Here is a 21,328-nt window from a genome sequence, read left to right as displayed (position 1 = left end):
TGGAGACCTGCTGCACTTCGTGAGCTGATACTGTACTGTGAATATTAGCTGAGGTATGAAGACAGCTAATATTTGTCCTCCTTGTTAAAAAGCCAGAATGTAACCAAATCTAATCCATTAAAAATGATGACAGTGTTCTCCACAAGAGACCCACAGCTCCTCTGGGAGCTGCAGACACGACAGACGTCTGCTGTGGAAGTCCCAGCTGTGATTATGTGTGACTGTAAGTTTAAGTGGAGATGATATTTCATTACAGCGTGCAGAAACATAAAAAAACACTTCTTTTGGAATAAAAGATCAACAATAAACTTATTATGATGCATGAAAGTCATTGTAAAGTTGATATCAGCTAATGGTCCCTGATTTTCAGTCTCAGTCAGTCACCTAATTACCCAGCTGTGGGTGTAAACTCACTGTAACTACTTTATTTTTTAATTTGAGTTTATTTGTTTAGGACAATAAACATTAATGCCAGAATTAGCACAATAGTTTAATTTCATCCGTAGTCCTAAGGCAGGTATTTACATAAAACATAAAACAACAAGATTTAAAATTACAGGATGTCACATCAAGACAGTTAACAGGACACTACACAGACTGACTTACAAACAGATTATCATACAAAACGTACACTTTAGTGACTTCACAAAAACAGGACGGACGGTGAGGCAAAAGCCCCGGGCATCAAATGAGGAAACAGATTATCCATGTGTTCATGACTGGTTTGTTTTAGGAGTGTCCTGATCCGATATTGATATTGGATATTGGTCCGATATTAGCAAAAAAAACAGTATCGGATTTTATCGGCCTGCATGTAAAATGTCCGATAGAAGCACTCCGATAGAGGCAGCCCATTCCAGACTCCGCTCCAGCAGCGCCCGGATCCAGCATGCAGATCCCACGTGATCACAACAACAGTGTGTGCTAGGAGTAGGAGTGATGTCGGCCTTTTCGTTTAAGTCTGAAAAACACGTCGCAGCGGAGTGCAAAATGTGTCTACACAAGTTTCCCGTGGTGGCACAGAACCGGGGAAGTTTAATACGACCAACCTCAACACGCATTTGAAGCAGCATCACAAAAAACAGCATGTTCGCAAGCTACCTCTGTGAGTCCACTATTGAACAAAAGAACAATCCTTTACATCACTGGTGAGCAGGGTTATTTTCATTAACGAAAATTATGACGATACGACTCTTTTAGCATGACGAAAACAAGACTATAACGAGTTAAAGTGCTACGGATGGGTACCGAATTTGGTACTTTTATAGGTAACGACCGAAGGCCATCGGTACTACCCATAGACTGTATAAAATATGGACGTAGTATCCGTGACGTCACCCATCTGTTCCTGAGAGCTGTTTTGAAGCAAATCGACGGCAGCAGCCATATTGGTAATGCGGAACTCAACTAGGCAGAGTGTGACGTAGTGTGAGTCTCTTAGCCAATGGCTGTGTGTTCCCGACCGGGATTCACGTCAGTCATGTCCTTATTTGGGCAAAACTCATAATCTTAATATCTTCTTAACCGTCACGTTAGAAAAAAATTCACCCCCCGTACAGTGTATGCCATTAGAGAGATTAGCGTTGTAGGGCCAAGCCGTTTTTTGAACCAGACTGTAAACATGTTTATTAATGCTGCAAAGATCGTCTTTTTCCCATTCATATCTATGTGGTTTCTGGTGTTTCTGCAGCCAGCCTCAAGCGGATTTTCGATGTATTGCAGTTTATATCACTTCCGCATTGGCTTCATCGTTTGAGACCGGAGTTTGCCGCTTGGTACTACCGAGTACCGACTCACGTAAAATCAAACAGTACCATGTTTCGGTACCTGAACGCATCCCTGTGACTGTGAGGGAGTGGAAGAGGAGGCTATTTTCCATACTTTCACCCTGTAATAAAGTTTGAGACTGATCAGGTGGACGTCTCTGCTCTCTGCATCTGTGCAGGAGCGTGCCAACGGAGCCTGCAGCTGACGGGCGTGAGCACTCACCGCGAGGCAGAGCCTCATGAGGATTAAGTTTATTTTATACAGTCTATGGTTGAGACTGACTCTCTTGCTCCGACTACCTGTCCTGTTTAGAACCGTTCCTGTGTGCGTGAATGCCCAACAAGTAAGTTGTGTGTCCTGTTATTATAAAGAGACGGAGAACTGACTTTTTCCCGTCTGCAGGCGTTCACGTGTGTTCATTGATAAACTCCTGAAAGAGCAATTAGACGCCAAGAGCACGTGTCAGCTAATATCACCTATATAATCATGTTTCTGCTCATTTCATGTTAAATTAAACAAATTTGAGATTTTTTTTTTAATTACTATTTATTACCATATAAAAACACAAAAGTACCGAAAATTGGTACTGTGAAGTACCGGTACCGATTCCCAGGTACCGGGTATCGGTACCGTATCGGTTCAAATGGGAAAGGTACCCATCCCTATAAAGTGCATCACTGATAGAGAATTCATATTTATCCTCGCTGTGCGTCTAATCTTTAGAAATAAAAGTGATGACTTCCTGTGACAGGCTGAGTTATTATCTGAAGGGCTAAGTGTTAGCTTGGTCTCTACCTGCAGCAGGAGTGATGTGTGAACCAGCTCTCCTGCCTCCATGCCTTTGCTCCATGCATGTCTCATCTTCATTGATGATTTTTACCCTCCGGTGTGTGTTAGTGACAAAGACACAACCGGGGGACGTCTGTTTAATATTTGATGTTTGATGTTTTTGCCGCTCTCACTGTAAAAAGCTCTGTGTCTACAGCTTGATTTAATCCAGTTTGGTGAAACATCAGACACATTTAGTAAGTTTGGATCAACTCCTTGTCATCAAAGATGCAGATGCATTTCAGAGTGCCGTGAACTGTCTGTCAAGTGCCTCTGTCGCTGCGAGGTGCATTCAGGGACCGTCGTAAAAGTGCAATACAGCCCTTATATTGTGTCCATGGCATTTTTATTTGAATCAAGAGAATCAAAATATCTTCATAGTGGTCACATCAAGAATGTTTTCTTTTGACTTTTTAGCAGTGAGAGGCTGAATCATTTAACTTCAGATATTCCACAAAAGTGTTTTATTTATTGTTCTCTGTTTGAATAATATCACTGGATCAAGCCTTTTTCTAATATTCCATACTACAGAATAAGTAATAAAAGTATGTATGATTCATGCTGATATTGGATCGGATCAATATCGGTATCAGCCAAAACTCAAGGCTGCAATATCAGTATGGTATTGGAAGTGAAAAAGTTGTATCGGGACACCCCGAGTTTGTTTTTAAAGTTTCAGTGGTTTTTTTTTTTGTTTTTTTTTTTAAAGGTACTGTAGTTCTCAAGCTCCCTGATGTGAGCAGGTCGTTTGTTTCAGGACCGTGTTCCTCTGAAAGACTCTACCATCTGACTGAATGTGGTTTTACATCACAGTCTCCTCTTGTTTGAGCTCTCGTATTTATCAGTGTTTTTTTTTAATACATCTGATCAATGATGGAGGGGCAAGCCTATTCTTATGCCTTGTACAAAGAGAGCACAGTTTACCTAAGTCAAATTCCTTGTGTGTTCAAGCATACCTGGCCAATAAAGCTGATTCTGATTAGCTCATCATGCTTGTTAGCTCGTCATAGTCTTGTTTCGTCATGAAAAAATGGGTCGTTGACAAACATTTATTGGCATAATTTCCATTAAATTTGACTCTGCTCAGATGTTGACAGCGTTATTTAAGGAGAGGAGGCAACAGAAGAGCCTTCAGAGATGAAGCCGAGCAGCTGGACCACGTTGAACTCGTGTCATCCTCAAGAGTTCAAAGTACATCAGTGTGGTTCTTTGTATAACCCTTTATACTCAGCCTAAAGCCTTTCTGAAATCACTCTACTTTAACGACTTTACTCACAGTAGTTTAATGTGGACAGAGGCCTTCAGGGACACGGTCTGAAAGCAAGGTCTGTCTCAAAGAACTAAATGGGACCAGGACCGTTCACAAAGATTCATTTTAAGAGCATCAAATGTTTCCAGATCCTGCACTTCCAAAGCAGCGTCACTATAAACAGAGAGCTCACCTTCAGTGCAACAGCCACAGTGTTAACCTCCTCCGTCAGCACCCTCTGACTCTCTTTGTAGGTCAGGCAGGTGAACAGGTACTCCTCCGGGTCAAAGGAGTCAGCGCCCTGTTGCTCCACGTCGCTGGCCACGCCCTCGTAGTAGCCTGCGATGTCGCCCTGATCATCCTCTTCTCCTCCATCATCATCATCCTCCTCCTCTTCAGAGTTCACCCCGAAGTCTTCCTCGTTGCTGTCCGACGCCTGGCTATTCATGTCCACAGACATCCAGTCGACTGAATCAAAACACCCGTACAGGTAGACGGCCCGCCTACCTGTCGGATCCTACCGCTCCGATTGGTTGAAATGGCTCGTTTGAAGCTCCACCTCCCTTGCGTCACCCGACGCCCCCTTCAAACCTGCTGGTGTCAGTGTGGGGAGACACGCTGCCTTCTGTGTGTGTCTGAGGCGTGGAGAGAGCGCGCTCAACAGCAGCGGAAGAAGCAGAAGAAGTCACACTCCCCGTCACTCATTTGGAAAGCTGGACACAGGAGGATCTGAGGAGAACAGAGAGACTGAGGAAGAGGACAGGATGGAGGGAGGAGGAGAGAAATAAAAAAGTGGCATGTGTGATTTGGGCTCATATATCTTTTCTGCATTTCATGGTATTTTTCCAAAATTGTCTGTACATTGAACCAAACAATCCCTGGTACACGCAAGTTAGTGTACGTCATGTTCCAAAACAAACATGACCCCATGAGAACTGCAGCAAATGATTGCAGTTTGTCCAAAAAACCTTGAAATAAACGTTTTTTAAAAAGCCCATTTAAATGTCCCCAACCTGAAAACGTTGTGTTCACATGTTGGACCCATAGACTGAATAATTATGGACGTAATCCCTGTGACTTCACCCATCTGTTCCTGAACACTGTTTTGAAGCCGATCGTCAGCTGGAGCCATATTGGAAATGCAATTTACCAATTGAACCTGTTTTAAAGCACTCTGATGCTGTCAGATGAAGCTTAAACTATCAGCTTAGATTAGTTGGTGCTAATTTAATTTAATTTAATCTAATTTAATCTAATCTCCGTCTTTGGGTTTATTCTGGATTCAAGAGGTTCATGTTTTAAACGTAGGTGTTGATGATCTGTGTAAATAACAAAAAGTATGGTCCAGACCTTCTCAGTTCATACAGTGTCTCCAGATAACATAATCCTGATGAACTGGTGCTCTATCAATTAAGATTGATTGACACTGATCTCTGGGTTAAAGATAATCTGCACACTGTTTTCACTCGGGATGCACTGAAATGAGAATTCTTGGCCAAAACCGAAAACGAGGAAACCAAGGCCGAAAACCAAAACTGAAAAAAAACGAAATAAATTATGCCAATTATTAGTAGGGAGACCGTGGACAGTTTTAACATTTCACTCCTTGGATTTGAGATTAAGCCATGCATTTTCTGTTATTGTTGCACAGACATTTTCTAGGCTCTTTATCCTCAAATGTGACTTTGAAAAAACATCTTTTATAAGTCTTTAAAGAATTAAGCTTAGAAGATGTATGCCACTCTGTCATGTTTTTTTTTTTAAGTCAAAGGGAATATAACCACTGTTTAATACTTTAATGAAAGTATGTTGTGAAGACAGAAAGGGTAAATGTTATTTATTTGTAAATGCACTGGTCACCCTCGCCCATGAGAGCCTCAGTTGGGCCACCTGTTCAAAAAGTTCTGGACACGCTCCTGCCCCTAGGCCGCTCTGTTCTCCTTCTCCTGCGTGCTTCTCCGTCTCCAAGCAGGTTCTCCTCATCCATCGCGGCGTGGATCATTTCTGGTGCGCGCTGCTTTTATTCCCACATCCAAGTAATAATCTTTATAACGTGGATCAAGTACAGTCGTGATGAAGTGCAGAGGATCTGAATAGATCTCAGTGAAACGTGTGCTGACAGACTCTAAGAGTGGACTTTTCATTGTTTTCACTCCGTGGTCCGTCTCAACCTCTTTGCTTAGAAGACGCTTTAGTGCTGAATTAAAGGAAGGACGTCTGCTACAGATGCATCAGAGGAGCTGATCTCTTTAGTTAGCTGCTCAAAGGGGGCAAGAAGAGAGGGAATGTTCTCTAGAAAGACCCTCTGGTGTGAAGTGAATGTCCCGGGGAACTCGTGATTTGCGCTGCAGGACTCGCTTTTGCACAAAGCAATCCAGACGCAGTTTTTGCTTGCGTCATCACAACATTCTGTTTCCTTCGTGTTGTTTTGGTGAAAAAAGTGTTTTGTCCGAAAACCAAAAACGCGGCATTTTCGGCCGAAAATTTTCCGGTGGCCAAATTTTCGGTACATCCCTAGTTTTCACATTATTGATGATGCATATTTCTTATTTCTCTCATATCTCGCAGACCTACAACCAAGCGGTCTAAAAATATGAGTCCAATGAAGAAGTGTTATGAACTGCAGTTCATCGAGTGACCACTTGAGGCTGGCTTCGGAAGAACCAGAAATCACATACACACTCATTCAAAGAAGCCGATCTTAGGTTCATGGATCATCTATTTGTGCCAAACACAGTTTTACTCAATGTAGGATTTTACACCGTGCTCACTACACTAAAGCTCGTCTGGCAAAGATATATGGAACCGTTTCCTCTTTGTGTGATCGATGTCAACATACATCAGCACATTACACCCATATGTTCTGGAGCTGTCCCTCTCTGAATGCGTTCTGGTCTGGGGTATTTGGAACATTGTCTATTGCAACTGGAGTAAAACTGGTCCCTAATGCTTGTACTGTTTTGTTTGGTGTGTCTCCTCCTCTGTCTGCTCTTTCTCCAGCCAAAAAGGACATGTTAGCTTTCACGACTTTGCTGGCCAGAAGGCTGATATTGTTAAATTGGAAATCCTCTGCCCCACCTACCCATTCAAGCTGGATTAAGAGTATACTCTATTTTCTTAAACTTGAAAAGATTAGGCTGACCCTTGGTGGCAGGGCTCACATCTTTAAAAAGATCTGGGACCCTTTCTTGTCTTATGTTGAGAGCTCGGCTTGCTGTGTGTCTTTAGACTGAGCATCAACATGGTGTGTCTTACTATGTTCAGATTATTGCTTTCATCGGTTTATTTTTGTTATATTTGCTTTTTATCTTAGGTTTTCCTTTTTTTTGGAATTCTATCTAGTTAGTCTGGAGGGAGTATGTGTCGGGGTGGGGGGTTATTTGTTGTTTTGTATTTAGTATGTCATTTGTGTGTTTTTTTTGTTCAAAGAAAAAAGGAAAATGTGTAAACTTTGAATTTTGGATGTAACTGTTTTTCTATGTGAAAATCAATAAACAGTTTAAAAAAAAAAAAAAAAAAAAGAAGCCGATCTTTACAGCAGAAATAAACATGTTTACAGTCTGGTTCAAAAGACGAGTGTAGTCTGGATAGATCATTTCTCTATCGGCACACACTGTACGGGGTTCAAGCCAAAATACTATTCGATTATCATCGGCATCTATTCAACGTTTTTTCGAATATTACAAGTCTTCCAATGAGAGGCACAGCTGACTTGATTAACAGGCGGGAACACTGTAGCTGTTGGCTAGGAGGCCTAAAGCCCGCCTCTTTACGTCAGCAGCAATATGGCCGCCGCCACCGATTGGCTTCAAAACAGCGTTTAGAAACAGATGGGTGACGTCACTGATACTACGTCCATTATTTCTACAGACTATGCCTACGACTGACACAGTAAATAAACAATGTAAATAAAATAGAAAACTTAAAGCCAAATAGAAACACACACACACCTAATGTATGAGGCATCCACTGCGCCCTGATCACTCTCTACTTCTCTGAAGTTCTGTGATTAATGAGGAGGTGAGGCTGTGCCAGAATATTACACAGAAACTGACGATGAAATGAATCAGTACCCATTGTTTGCAGTTGGCTTTCCTCAGTCACAGCTAAAAGAAAATCCCCGATGATTAAAAAGGATTGTGTTTCTGAGGGACTTCTGAATTAATCATTCAGTTTAAAAACCTTCCAAGAAACAGACTCAGGCTTTGAAACAGGGATTCTCACTGACAGAGAGTACAGCGGCCGTCTGCAACGTCTAACGGGATCTGCTCAGTGCAAGGACTCTTTCTGCACACACTGACTCCTGTAGAGCACTTTCCTTTGAATGATATATCCAGATATCTGTTGCTGAATGTTTTGGCTGTACTTGTTTCGTCTCTTTCCTACTTAGAGGTTGACCTTTCCTGACAGATTACGCCATTCCACAAAGAGAGAGCGAACAGTGAAAGCAGCTCCAGACTTAGTGGCCGGTTGACTAAAGTATTTTCTTTGCTGGCTTGAAGATAAGCTCGTCATGATCTAACGCCCATGGACTGTAACTGCATTAGGTTCAAGGTCCCTCCCTCCCTCCCTCCCGGCCTGCAGAGCTCAACCTTCCATGCTCACCGTTTGACAGCTCTACATTAAAAATCCTCGCCTCACTTCCTTATTAAAGATTGTTTTTTCCTCCCTCTACTTCTGCTTCTCGTAACCGTCACTTGGTTTGCTCTGAACTCCACTAAAGCACATTTCTAATCGACTCTTGCTCACGACGTATCCTGTTTATGTTTATCCTGCTGCAACAGTGCAGATCTGTTGAACACGTGTGCGGACACAGGGTACGGGCTAAGGCTTAATGTCACAGTTCAGAGGATTAGCTGAAGATACTTTAGCTTTGGGGATGAGGGGAACAGACGAACCATAGCACAAGTTTACTTGGTGGCAAACAGAAGCGTCACGGTGAACACAAAATGGGATACAAAGCAGAAATCCGGTCCCAGTTGGTTTTAAAAGCAATTTTAGTGCAAGCACATGATCACAGAGCGGTGCACTTGTATAATAAAAGAGGACATCACAGGGTCGGCAAGTCAATATCACATTTGTATCTCAAAACGAAGCAATCATTGTCGCCTTCTGTTAAATGTAGGCAAAATCACCGTGTCAGATTTGAGTTTACTTAAAATCACTGAATATAACTTTAATTTTGAAGGATTTTGTGTTTACTTTGAACAACGTGACAAACTGTGCAATACTCTGTGCATTATCCCTGACATTTTAACATCCTTACATATACCTCCTTCATTCCCAGTGCTTTTGTACATTGATGATTCTAACTATTCTGAGCTTTTGTACATGCACTTTAGTGTTTTTATTTTATTCTATTTCTATTTGTATTTATTAGGGGTGCAACAATACGTGTATCTGTATGGAACCGTTGGATACAGTGGTCACGGTTCGGTACGCCCTATGAACCGAACAATACACAATTTTATATTTATGTTATCAACTTCTGACGAGGCGCTCTGTGCTGAAAGTTCAGCGGATCTGCTCTGACTCCTCCGGGCTGCATTGTGGAGCGCAGGTCCACTGCACCTTTAACTGTGCTTCATATGGAAATCTATATTTCACCATACGACGTTCTGCTGGGTTCATATGTTCACGTATGTGTGTGTGAGCGCGCGCCCGCACAAGAGGGAAGCACAAGTGTCCTCTTTGGTTGCAGAGTTGGTCCTTGGTCCTGTAGTGATGCTGGACTGGGTGATGTGGTTTTAAAGTGCGTATATGCATTACTTGTGGTCTTAAACTGCATGCTGTGTAAGACTTCAGCCTGATACCGGACATTGTTTTCCCTGCCGTTATATCAGGGGTGCACCCGCCGGGTCCCGCCCCCGATTGGAAGACAAAGCAGAAGTAATTTAAGGTTCCCTCTCTCATAGATCAGGTCTATACCTTGTTCTTTTATTTAACAGACTGAGTAGCATCATGTTATTTATCTTATTTACATTACAGGATGTCATTTCTGTCTCTACATGGTCACACGTTCACAATTCTCCTCGCTCTCTGTATGTTTACTTTGTTATTTCAACCATGCTCTGTTTGTCAAAGCACTTTGTAAACATTTGTTTTTAAAGGTGCTGTATAAACAAAGTTATTATTGTTATTATATGGGAAATGTTGAACTCAACCTAACTTAGTGTGAGGTAAAGAGGCGGGGTTTGAGCTTCCTCACCAACAGGTACAGTGTTTCCACCTGTCAATCAAGTCAGCCATGTCCTTAAACAGGCAAAACTCATAATCTTAAAATCTTTGTTAGAAAATAATTCACGCCGTACAGTGTGTGCTGATAGAGAAATGAGCTATCCAGACTACACTTGTTTTTTGAACCAGGCTGTAAACATGTTTATTTCTGCTGTAAAGATAATCTTCTTTGAATGGGTGTGTATGTGGTTTCTGGCGTTTCTGCAGCCAGTCTCTAGTGGACGCTCCACGAACTGCAGTTCATAACACTTCTGCATGGGCTTCATGGTTTCAGACCAGGTTGCCGCTGGATCCCGACGCACACTTTGAGAACTCCTGCTCTAGCTCATGCAGAAACATCACTTTAAATTTCAGTCTGTTTAAGTATAAAACTCCCAACACGAGCTTTAATAATGTCTAGCAGAATTGTTACTTTCATGTAAACCTGCACAGTGGATTGTCAGCTCCCTGTTAGTCCTGGTCCTTGTGGGGTTCCCCTCATAAACACTGTCTCCAGTCTCTATTGTGTAATTATTTTATTTGCTTGTATTTCTCCTTGCCAAAGCGTCTTCCCCTTACATCAGATGAGGCAATAACTCCATAACTCTGTATGATGAGCCATGACGTTATAACAATAACAGACCACATTGTCTGCTCGAGGTTATTACGACGTGTGATCGGAGTCCACCATGAGCAGAAAACAACGGATCAAATCCGTGTGCTGGCATCGATTCATTAATGTGACTTTGTAAATATCCACCTGGTCAGAAAACAAGGTGATCCTTGCATGGTGTGTCTGGTGTCGGTGCCAGCCTAGCCACAGACGGTCCAGGCTAAAAATAGGACCCAAACTGGGTGACACACATCCAGCTAGGCTAATGTATAACAGCGACTCAGCACAGAGAACACGGGCTGGGGGATGGGAGGGAACAATCTGTGTAGAGGCTGGTTAAAAAATATATAGCTTTGGTTGTTTTTATATATCGACGTTTATTCTAAATTAATTAAATAAACCATCTTTAAGAAAAGGCACACTCACTGAGCGGCTAGCTGACTAACTGTTAGCTGGATTAGCTTCCTGGCTAGCGTGCTAACAGTTTATTCAGTAGCATAGCAGCAGCATGCTAACCCCACGAGTTCACGAGTTAAATACTCGGGGACTCTCACAACCTGCAAAGGATTTTAATAAACATGTTGAACTGGCAATAATAGAAAATATAAAGGCCAGCCAGGTTCTCCTCCCCATCCTCGCTCCCTCCCGCTGTGCCTCCGCCTCTCATCCACTCTAGCCCGGGGATCGAGATGTAAACAAGGCCCTGTACAGCACAGCAGCTAACATGCTCATTTAAACTCCCTCTGCCTTCATTCCCTCTGATCAGAGTCGGTGGTATTTACCTCTGAGAGCAGCGTCGGCTCGGCCCGCGTTGACAGCCTGAAGTGGATTTAGTGTGTGGAAACCCAGAGAGCGGTTTACTCTCTGTTCTCTGGGCTGGGAGGCGGAAGAGAGACGCTTTCAGAGGTACTTATCCATGACGTCACTTCCGCGTTTACACGCTCGGCTCCTTTCCTTCCTTGCTTGCAGCACTTCAGCTCTATCCATTAATACCTCAGCAGCAACACAAGATGCAGCAAGCTCCTCTCACTTTGTGCACACAGACATCCAGCGGCCTCAGGGGTACTAATGAATACATGCATTTTACTTTGAACTAACATGATTTTATCTGTGATTAGTTATAAGGAAATGAAATATTGTGTCCAAACATCTAGATCACAAAGAAAGGTAAGACAAATGCCAACTTCCCTGATGTTGGTTCCTCACAGTATACACATTCTCACAGCTTTCATCATTGCACGATTGTTGCAAAATAAAGAAAAGGTCCCTTCTTTGTTTATCATACCCAACTTCCTTTGGAATAGAATAGAATAAAATAGAATGTACTTTACTAATTCCCGAAGGGGGAAATTCAGGTGTCTGGCAGATAAAATTATAAAAATCACCTAAAACAAGTTATTCAGGTGTCTGTCAGCTCATCTCCCATTGGCTAGAGAGGTCTGAAGCCTAATGGCTGCAGGGATCAATGATTTTCTGTATCTCTGTCATGAAGCGCAGAGAGATGAGCCATCCACTGCTGCTGTTTCTCTGGTCCACAAAGAAGTTGTGAAGTGGATGATCTGTGTCATTTAGAATGGCCTCTAGCTCCTTCTTTAGTGAACACAAGAGTAGAGTAGAGTAGAGTAGAGTAGAGTAGAGTAGAGTAGAGTAGAGTAGAGCTGTATTGTCCCCGAGGGGCAATTTGGTTTACAGACAGTAGTCCACACAACAAAACAGTACACCATACATAACACCGTACAAGATCCACACAATTTCCACGCATAGATCACAGTGGTTACAGATTGTTCAAGAAACCAACAGCCGACAGAATAAAGGACATTTTATATCTGTTAGTGCTACACCTGGTAAGACTGAACCTTCTCCCAGACGGGAGACTCCTCACGTAAAGGGTGCTGGGGGTCCATAACTATGGCCTTTGCCTTGGAGATGGCTCTCACTTTGTAAATGTGACAAAGGCTGTTAAAAGAGGAACCAGGGATCTTACAGCACTGCCTGATGATTTTCACAAGCGTATTCTTGTTTTTAATACTGAGGCTGCCAAACCAGGAGATCATAGAAAAAGTTGAAACAGACTCAATAAAAGCAGAATAAAACATTTTCATGAGAGTAAGATCCACGTTAAAACTACTCAACTTTCTTAAAAAGAACAGCCGCTGATTTGACTTTTACATATCAGATCAGTGTTCAAATCAAAAATTTATAGCCTAGCATCAAGAACATTTCAGAGATATTTATATTCCTGCACTGCTGCCACTAGCTCACCCTTAATCACACATGGTGGTGGGGCAGAAGAAGAAGAAGGGAGGGGCCTACTCCTCCGGAAGTCAATAAACAGTTCTTTGGTTTTGGCCACATTAATTTGGAGGAAGGACCAGTCACACCAATGAACAAAGTCATCAAGGACTGGGCCATGGTCCTGCTCCATTCCATGTAAAAGGCTCACAATAACAGAGTCATCGGCATACTTAAGGACATGTTGTGATCTCTAGTTGCTCTGACAGTCATTAGTGTATAACACAAATAAAAGAGGAGAGAGCACACAGCCCTGAGGGGATCCGGTGGAGGATAAAAACTTACTGGACAGGTTTTTGTTGACTCTGACCCTCTGAGATCGGTCAGTTAAAAAGTCTGTCAACCAGCATACAACACTGAAATCCATATTAACATTTGATAAAAGTCTCTGAGCAAGAACGTGAGGCTGAATCATAGACTGTATAAAATATGGATGTAGTAAATTAGCTACGTAGGGCCAAGCTGTTTTTTGAACCAGGCTGTAAACATGTTTATTAATGCTGCAAAGATCGTCTTTTCCCCATTCATGTCTATGTGGTTTCCGGTGTTTCTGCAGCCAGCCTCAAGTGGATTCTCGATGTATTGCAGTTTATAACACTTCTGCATGGGCTTCATAGTTTGAGACCGGAGGTTGCCGCTTGGGATGAATACAATTAAAAGCAGAAGAAAAATCAATAAAAAGGCTTTAGTCCTCCAATACTAGTTAACACATTGAAGAAGTTAGCTTCATACAATGTAAGATAAGCCCTCATGGAGGTGGATGTGCATTTTTACAATTTACACTACCTTCAGTAGAGGAGGCACAGACAGAACTGTAGCTGCACTCAAAGTACTTTAGTTCTGAAGGTATAGGACCCAGGGCTTTATAAACAATGCATTACCCTTTACTGTCTTCAAGCAGTGCATGTGAGAAGCAGAGGGTTGTGCCCCTGGAGTTAATGCACTCATAAATGTTTTTCAGCTGCTCAGAGAGAAGATGCATCAGCATTTTACGCAGCTGATGTTTGGTTCATGCATAAAACACACACACACACACACACACACACACACACACACACACACACACACACACACACACACACACACACACACACACACACACACACACAACCTCAGTATTACATTATGCACTGATGTTTGAGTTTTCACCGAGTGACTGTCTTGCCAAAATTGCAGAAATCCATTTGCAGTCATGTAGCAATGATCTTTCAAATCTAAGTCAAACCTGGGACTGTGTCAACACAGGGACAAACACACATCTTTTGGTATTTAAGTAATTGATGATCATCATTTATTTATTTTATTTGTATTACAGCTTATCCTACCTTCTTCTTTTTTAATTATGTATTTTTATTTTTCTGGTATTTATTAGATTTTATTTAATTGATTGACTTTATTCTAATTGATTTTTATTTTTAAAGTATTTCAGATCACATTCCTCTATCTTGTTTCAGTCTTGTAACTAGCTAAATACTGTGAGGTGCAATGCTCATGGTGGATTAAGGTGGGGTCAGACTGAGTCTTACCCTGTCTTGAAGTTGGGTCTGTGTTCATAATTTGACATAGAGTGGTCTAGACCTCCTATGTTTGTAAAAGAGTCCTGAGATAACATTTGTTGTGATTTGGCGCTATACAAATAAAGACTGATTGATTGATTGATTGATTGATTGATTGATTGATTGATTGATTATGTGGTGTTTTTGTTTGGTTTGCTGTTTTCTCTTTTGTATTAATTTGGAAATTTGGATGTCTGTGTATGTTTGTACGTCTATATATGTATATATACACAGCAGGGCAAAAAAGTATTTAGTCAGCCACTGATTTAGCAAGTTCTCCTACTTAGAAATATGAGAGAGGTCTGTAATTTTCATCAGAGGTACACTTCAACTATGAGAGACAAAATGAGAAAAAAAAAAATCAAGGAAATCACATTGTAGGATTTTTAAAGAATTTATTTGTTTTTACCAAAAAGTTCTATTTTGGTTTCATCTGACCACATGATATTCTCCCAATCCTCTTCTGGATCATCCATATGCTCTCTGGCAAACTTCAGACGGGCCTGGACATGTACTGGTTTAAGCAGGGGGACACGCCTGCCGCTGCAGGATTTGAGTCCCTCTCGGCGTAGTGTGTTACTGCTGGTAGCCTTTGTTACTTTGGTCCCAGCTCTCTGCAGGTCATTCATCAGGTCCCTCCGATGTAGTTCTGGGATTTTTGCTCACCGTTCTCATGATCATTTTGACCCCACAGGATGAGATCTTGCGTGGGGCCGCAGATCGAGGGACATTATCAATGGTCTGTATGTCTTCCATTTTCTTACAATTGCTCCCACAGTTGATTTATTCACACCAACCTGCTTGCCTATTGTAGATTCACTCTTCCCAGCCTGGTGCAGGTCCACAATGTTCTTCCTGGTGTCCTTGGACAGCTCTTTGGTCTTGGCCATGGTTGAGTTTGGAGTCTGAGTGTTTGAGGCTGTGGACAGGTGTCTTTTATACAGATAACCAGTTCAAACAGGTTCCATTAATACAGGTAACGAGTGGAGGACAGAAGAGCTTCTTAAAGAAGAAGTTACAGGTCTGTGAGAGACAGAAATCTTTTTTGTTTGTGGGTGACCAAATACTTATTTTCCACCATAATTTACAAATAAATTATTAAAAATTTTTTTTTCTCATTTTGTCTCTCATAGTTGAAGTGTACCTCTGATGAAAATGACAGACCTCTCTCATCTTTCTAAGTAGGAGAACTTGCAAAATCAGTGGCTGACTAAATACTTTTTTGCCCCACTGTATATTCCTGTATATATATGTGTATATATTTTTATTATTCATAGTTTTTATCACACTTTTATCGTTATTATTACTTTTTGTTTTATGTTAAAGCTGGAGTCACAAGTGTGGTCATTGTTATTTGTAATGTTTTCTGTTCAGCATCAGCAAATATGTTAATGCAGCTGTTACTTCTTCTAAATTCTCTACTTGTATTTGTTTAACATTGTCTTAGGTAAACAGGATTTGTGCACTTTTAAAAAATCTAATCATATATGCATTTTTGATGCCACTATACAAAAGGCCTTCATATATGTATCTTTCACCATTATCGTATAATCCTGTGAATGCCAATTAAAAATTAAAGCCGCAAGCGGCGATGAACGGGCCCTCGCGCACCCGCGGCCGCCGCCTACGCGAGCCGCCGCCACACGTATTTCCAGATGTGCAGCTTGACTCATCACAACAGATTTTTGCTGCTGGATCTCCTTCCTTGCATATTTAAATGAGTTCTGCAGGGCTTGTTTCTCCTTTGCATCTTGATGCCCCGACTCAACACATGCCACGCCCACAATTTTTGTCTGAACATAATTCCTTTAACAATAATTTAATCGTCAATATGTCGGCTATAGAATGTGCCTTGTTTGGACTGAATCAGAGAAAAACTCTAGGAGGAGCTCTCAAAAGTTTGCACCCTTATTCGGGCGTCATTCTTCACATTCAGAGCTGTATGTGCGTTTGATGCCCTGCCTCAACTCCTGCCACGCCCACAATTTTTGTCTGACTAGAATTCCTTTAACACTAATTTAATCGTCAATATGTCTGCTATAGAATGTGTCTTGTTTGGAATGAATCAGAGAAAAACTCTAGGAGGAGCTCTCAAAAGTATGCAGTATGTGCGTTTGATGCCCCGCCTCAACGCATGCCACGCCCACAATTTTTGTCTGATCAAAATTTGTTCTGATAATTTTTTCTCGTCAAGGTGTCTATTATAGGTTGCCCTTGGTTTGGAGTGAATCGGAGAAAAGCTCTCGAGGCCAATAGCGTTTGTATGCACCCTTATTTTGATGCCATTTTTCATGTTCAAAGCTAGGTGGCGCTCTTCCTGTTGAGTTTGGGATATGGGTGCAAGAGGCTTTTTTGTGCGTCCTGATGCCATGAATATGCGTAAAATTTTTCAAGCATGTAGCTCAAAATAACCCCTATGGGGAGGGGTTTTTGAAAACTGTAGGGGGCGCTAGTGAGCACATTTTTTTTACTTTTTTTGCGAAACCCATAAAATGTCGCATTTTTTCCCAGGACTGATGAGTGTGTTGGATGAGGTGAAATTACGTGCATTTTAAAGTCACAAAAATCAATTTTCCGATGGTTTTTTTTTATGCCCTGCCCCAAAGTCCGACACGCCCACAACTTTCGTCTGAACGGAATGCCTTTACTTTGTATTAATCGTCAATGGGTTTACTATAGAATGTGCCTAGTTTGGACTGAATCGGAGAAAAGCTCTAGGAGAAATGAGCAAAAGTATGCACCCTTGCACGGACCCATTTTGGCCCAATTTTGCATGTTCAAAGCTAGGTGGCGCTCTTCCTGTTGAGTTTTGAATATGGGTGCCACTGACTTTTTTGTGCGTCCTGATGCCATAAATATGTGTAAGATTTTTCATGCATGTAGCTCAAAGAACTCGATGCGTAGGGTGTTATTTTTACCTCTAGGGGGTGCTACTGAGATTTTTTTTGCGAGACCCATAAATTAGTAAAATTTCCACCAGACCCGATGAGTGTGCAAAAATACCCGCACTTTCATTAACGTTCAGGGCTCCAAAACTGCAATCTCCTATAATATGAAACCCTTAGGGTTACAATAGGGCCTTCGCCACCAGTGGTGCTCGGGCCCTAATAAAGAAGTCCAATAAATGTAACAGAAGCAGACATGTAGCCAACTCTAAATGAAGAAACACGCATTAAAGAGTGAATAACAACATTTATTCTGCCCACTTTGCTTTAAATGATTTTTGAACATTTCGTATAAAAATACTCTCCGTACAAAAACTGTTTACTATTTTAAACACAGTCATCATGTGCAGTGTGGGCGCCAATAGGGACACAAAGTGTGAAAGAGTGACGCAAGGGGATGAGTGTGAGATGAAGAGGCTGAACTTGAAACACAGAAACACATTAACCTCCAGGGAGCTCACAGCCTAACAAGGAAAGAGAGAAAGAGAGAGGTACAGTGTTTTTGAAAATCCAGACAGAATGAGAGTTAGTACAGAAAGTAGTTTTAGTGGCTTTCATATTTAAAGCTCAAGTGAAGGTCCACTCATGATTCTCTGTCCAATCACAAAAGCTTTCACTGAACAAAACAAGTGTCTGTTTTCATTATGTCAACAACTGGACCTCATATCAGTCACTGTGCTCCACTTGTAGACGATGATTCTGGACACACCTCTTTAGAGCGTGATGACATTAAACTGTAGCAGGTAGAGAGGCTGCTTACAACACACTATTTTGCAGCTTCTAGTTTGTCCATCTCTAATCAAATCCAGCAACCTGAAGCTAAACTAAATGTTGATCAGTCTGTGCCGTTTATTTATCCTTTTGAATACAAGCTTACACATGCTGCACTAGAAAGTGTCGTGTGTTGAAGTGAGATGGAAACAATGCTGTGAAGTTCTGCAGCCTCCCAACTGAAGGGCTCAGATTCTTAATGCCATGTTTAAAACACATATGAAACGATAAGGACACTTCCCTGCTCTCACAATCCTTTGTTCTCTCCAAGAATACATGATTACACTGTTTTGCAAAAGAGCAAACCATTTGGCAAAGGAGCTAATGCTAATATATAAAGTGATGGGGAAACAGTCAGGTTAAATGCATGAGTTATCAACACTGGAAGAAACAGATTCTTCTCTTTCATTGTCCTGTATGCTGACCTTCAGTCTTGCGTTTAGCCTTGTAGCACAGGGGTTCCCAAACTTTTCAGCCCGCGACCCCCAAAATAAAGGTGCCAAAGACTCGCGACCCCCCACTGTTCCACAAAGTGATTTAATGTAGCTTCATACTTCATTTATCTGGTTTGCAGAAAATTAGCTGACCTACATGCACATGTGTTTGTGTTTCCTGTGCTGTTATGACCGAACCTGCTGCTACTGATGCTTTGTAACTAACTCTAACCTTAGGAGTCATCTGACAACAAAGAAAGGCAGAAAATTCATTTTTACATGAATGGGTGAGATATGAAAATATTGATTACTTGAAGAAAAAAAATAAATTCTGGAAGACATTAACTAGCAACCCAGACTTTGGGGACCCCTGTGCTATAACAGGGGTTCCCAAAGTGTGAGTTGGGACCCCCTGAGAGGTCACAAGACACCAATGGGGTGTCACAAGATGTCTTCCAAATCTATTTTTTTTCAAATCAGTCTATTTTATAATGAAAAAAAACCTTTAAATGAGCTTTAAACAGAGAGGGCTTTCATTATGTTCTGAAAATGTGCATAAAAAAAGTCACAAAATCAACATCTCCCAGCTTTTTTCTATCTGCTACTTTTTTGTTCATCTGCTGTTATGGGGTCAATTTTCAGTTTTACAGGAAACAACTTCTTGTTGGTAAAAGGTTGAACTAGTTTTTGGATTATATCTGATGATTTTTTAAGTCCTGACAAAACAAACACATCATTATGTAAGACAACTTAAGGTTTGGCTTTAGAGTCCACATAAGTTCAGATTTTGCAGCTTTTGGACAATAAAGCTAAACAGTGACATGAAGCACTTAAAGGGGTTTCCCTTAATGCAGGGGTTCCCAAGGTGTGGGTCAGGACCCCTGAGGGGTCACGAGACACCAGGGGTCGCGAGATGTCTTCCAAATTTCTTTTTTTTTTTTCTTAAAGTATTTTAAATTTGCTTATTTTACCCATTATTTTAAAAATATAGACAAAAATAGTGATTACATTTGAAATAAAACCCTGCATATAAGCACATTTCATTAACTTTCTGCCTTTCTTTGTTGCAGATGACTCCTAAAGTCAGGGTCAGGGTTAGCTGACAGTTCATTAACAAAAGCATCAGTAGCAGCAGGTTATTTCACAGCAGCACAGGAAACACTTACCTGTGCATATAGGTAAACTCATTTTGAAGTATGAAGCAACATTTAATCCCTTTGAGGGACAGTGGGGGTCACAAGTCTTTGGCATTTATATTTTGGGGGTCACGGGCTGTTATAGCAAAAGGTCCAACAGTTGAATCGGACACTTGATCCTCCTCTCAGGTTTATATAAACATGTCAAAGTAAACATCAGCAGACAGATATGTGTTCGTTTAACATAGTCGGAGTGTGAGTTTCAAGATTTCTGATGTCACACTTTCTCAAAGGGGAACATGTGTTTCTCTTGTCCTTTCTTTTCTCTCTTCGACGTCCTCTTCAGTCCGCTGATGCTCCCACTCTCCTCTTCCGCTTGTCTATTCTGGGGCCACGACATGGCCAGAGTTTCAGATGCAGTCTTAGCTCCAGGACTCCCGTCTCCGCCGACAGCCTCCTCATCAGAGGAGAGCCCGCCGGTCTCCTCTCCCTCAGTGAGGCCGGCCAGTCCCTGGTTCTTTTTGCCGTAGCGCTGCTTGAGCTTCTCTCTGATCAGGAGCCCCTTCACTATCAGAGTCCAGTTAGACAGCACCCTCTTTTCTCTCTTCTGGAAAATGGAAGAAATGGAACGGTTACATGATGTTTCAGAACAAAACGGGTTTGTGCTTCAACTTGAGAGTGAAATGGTTGTCAACAAGTGAGCAAATTCCGTTTTGTATGGTGATAAAAGATGAAAAGGTTGTTATGAGCTTAAATAAAATGAGAACACACAGACTCTAGTAAAGAAGTCAGCTCACTGAATGTCCTTTTGTAACCTTTAATCTGATCGAAGTAGCACATAAGCGCGTCTGTTGCTGGTTTGTGTGCTTCTTTGCATGGATTAAAGATGTGAAAGGACATTCAGTGTGCTGACTTCTTTACCAGCTCTACAGTTTGAGCAAGGCCGGAATATCTTTATTGTCATTGTCACAGGTACAACTAAATTAAGTTCAATCATATTCCAGTGCAAAATAGATAATAAGAAAAAAATATGTGCTAAGAAAACACAGAAAACCACAAGACAGACAAACCCACACATACAGTCATGGCCAAAAGTTTTGAGAATGACACAACAATTAATTTTCACAAAGTCTGCTGTTTCAGTTTTTATAATGGCAATTTGCATATACTCCAGAATGTTATGAGGAGTGATCAGCTCAACTGCAATTAATTGCAAAGTCCCTCTTTGCCTTGAAAATGAACTTTATCACCAAAAACACATTTCCACTGCATTTCAGCCCTGCCACAAAAGGACCAGCTAACATCATTTCAATGACACACAGGTGTCACACACATTAACACAGGTGTGGGTGTTGATGAGGACAAGGCTGGCGATCAATCTGTCATGATTGAGTGACTGGACACTTTAAAAGGAAGATGGTGCATGACACCATTGTTCCTCATCTGTTAGCCATGGTTACCTGCAAGGAAACACGTGCAGCCATCATTGCATTGCACACAAAGGGCCTAACAGGGAAGTTT

The 21,328-nt window shown here is 41.5% G+C and overlaps 2 protein-coding genes across 2 annotated transcripts in view; both read right to left on the bottom strand.

The window, feature by feature from the left end:
• The window catches only part of arih2 (ariadne homolog 2 (Drosophila)), a 31,085-nt gene extending 19,485 nt beyond the window's left edge, over positions 1 to 11,600 (bottom strand). The window contains exons 1-2 of the mRNA XM_034695314.1: positions 11,456 to 11,600; positions 4,038 to 4,591 (exon numbers count right to left, since the gene is read on the bottom strand). Coding sequence (XP_034551205.1) covers positions 4,038 to 4,304 — 267 coding nt within the window. The 5' untranslated portion in view covers positions 4,305 to 4,591; positions 11,456 to 11,600. The remainder of the gene's footprint in view (positions 1 to 4,037; positions 4,592 to 11,455) is intronic.
• A 6,093-nt stretch (positions 11,601 to 17,693) lies between these two features.
• xpc (xeroderma pigmentosum, complementation group C) overlaps positions 17,694 to 21,328 on the bottom strand; it is a 35,276-nt gene continuing 31,641 nt past the window's right edge. Inside the window, exon 14 of the mRNA XM_034696390.1 lies at positions 17,694 to 20,414. Within this exon, the coding sequence (XP_034552281.1) occupies positions 20,085 to 20,414 (330 nt within the window). The 3' untranslated portion in view covers positions 17,694 to 20,084. The remainder of the gene's footprint in view (positions 20,415 to 21,328) is intronic.

This window comes from Notolabrus celidotus, chromosome 11, assembly GCF_009762535.1.
Source record: "Notolabrus celidotus isolate fNotCel1 chromosome 11, fNotCel1.pri, whole genome shotgun sequence".
Lineage (NCBI taxonomy): Eukaryota > Metazoa > Chordata > Actinopteri > Labriformes > Labridae > Notolabrus > Notolabrus celidotus.
This window is presented reverse-complemented; position numbering and strand designations above follow the sequence as displayed.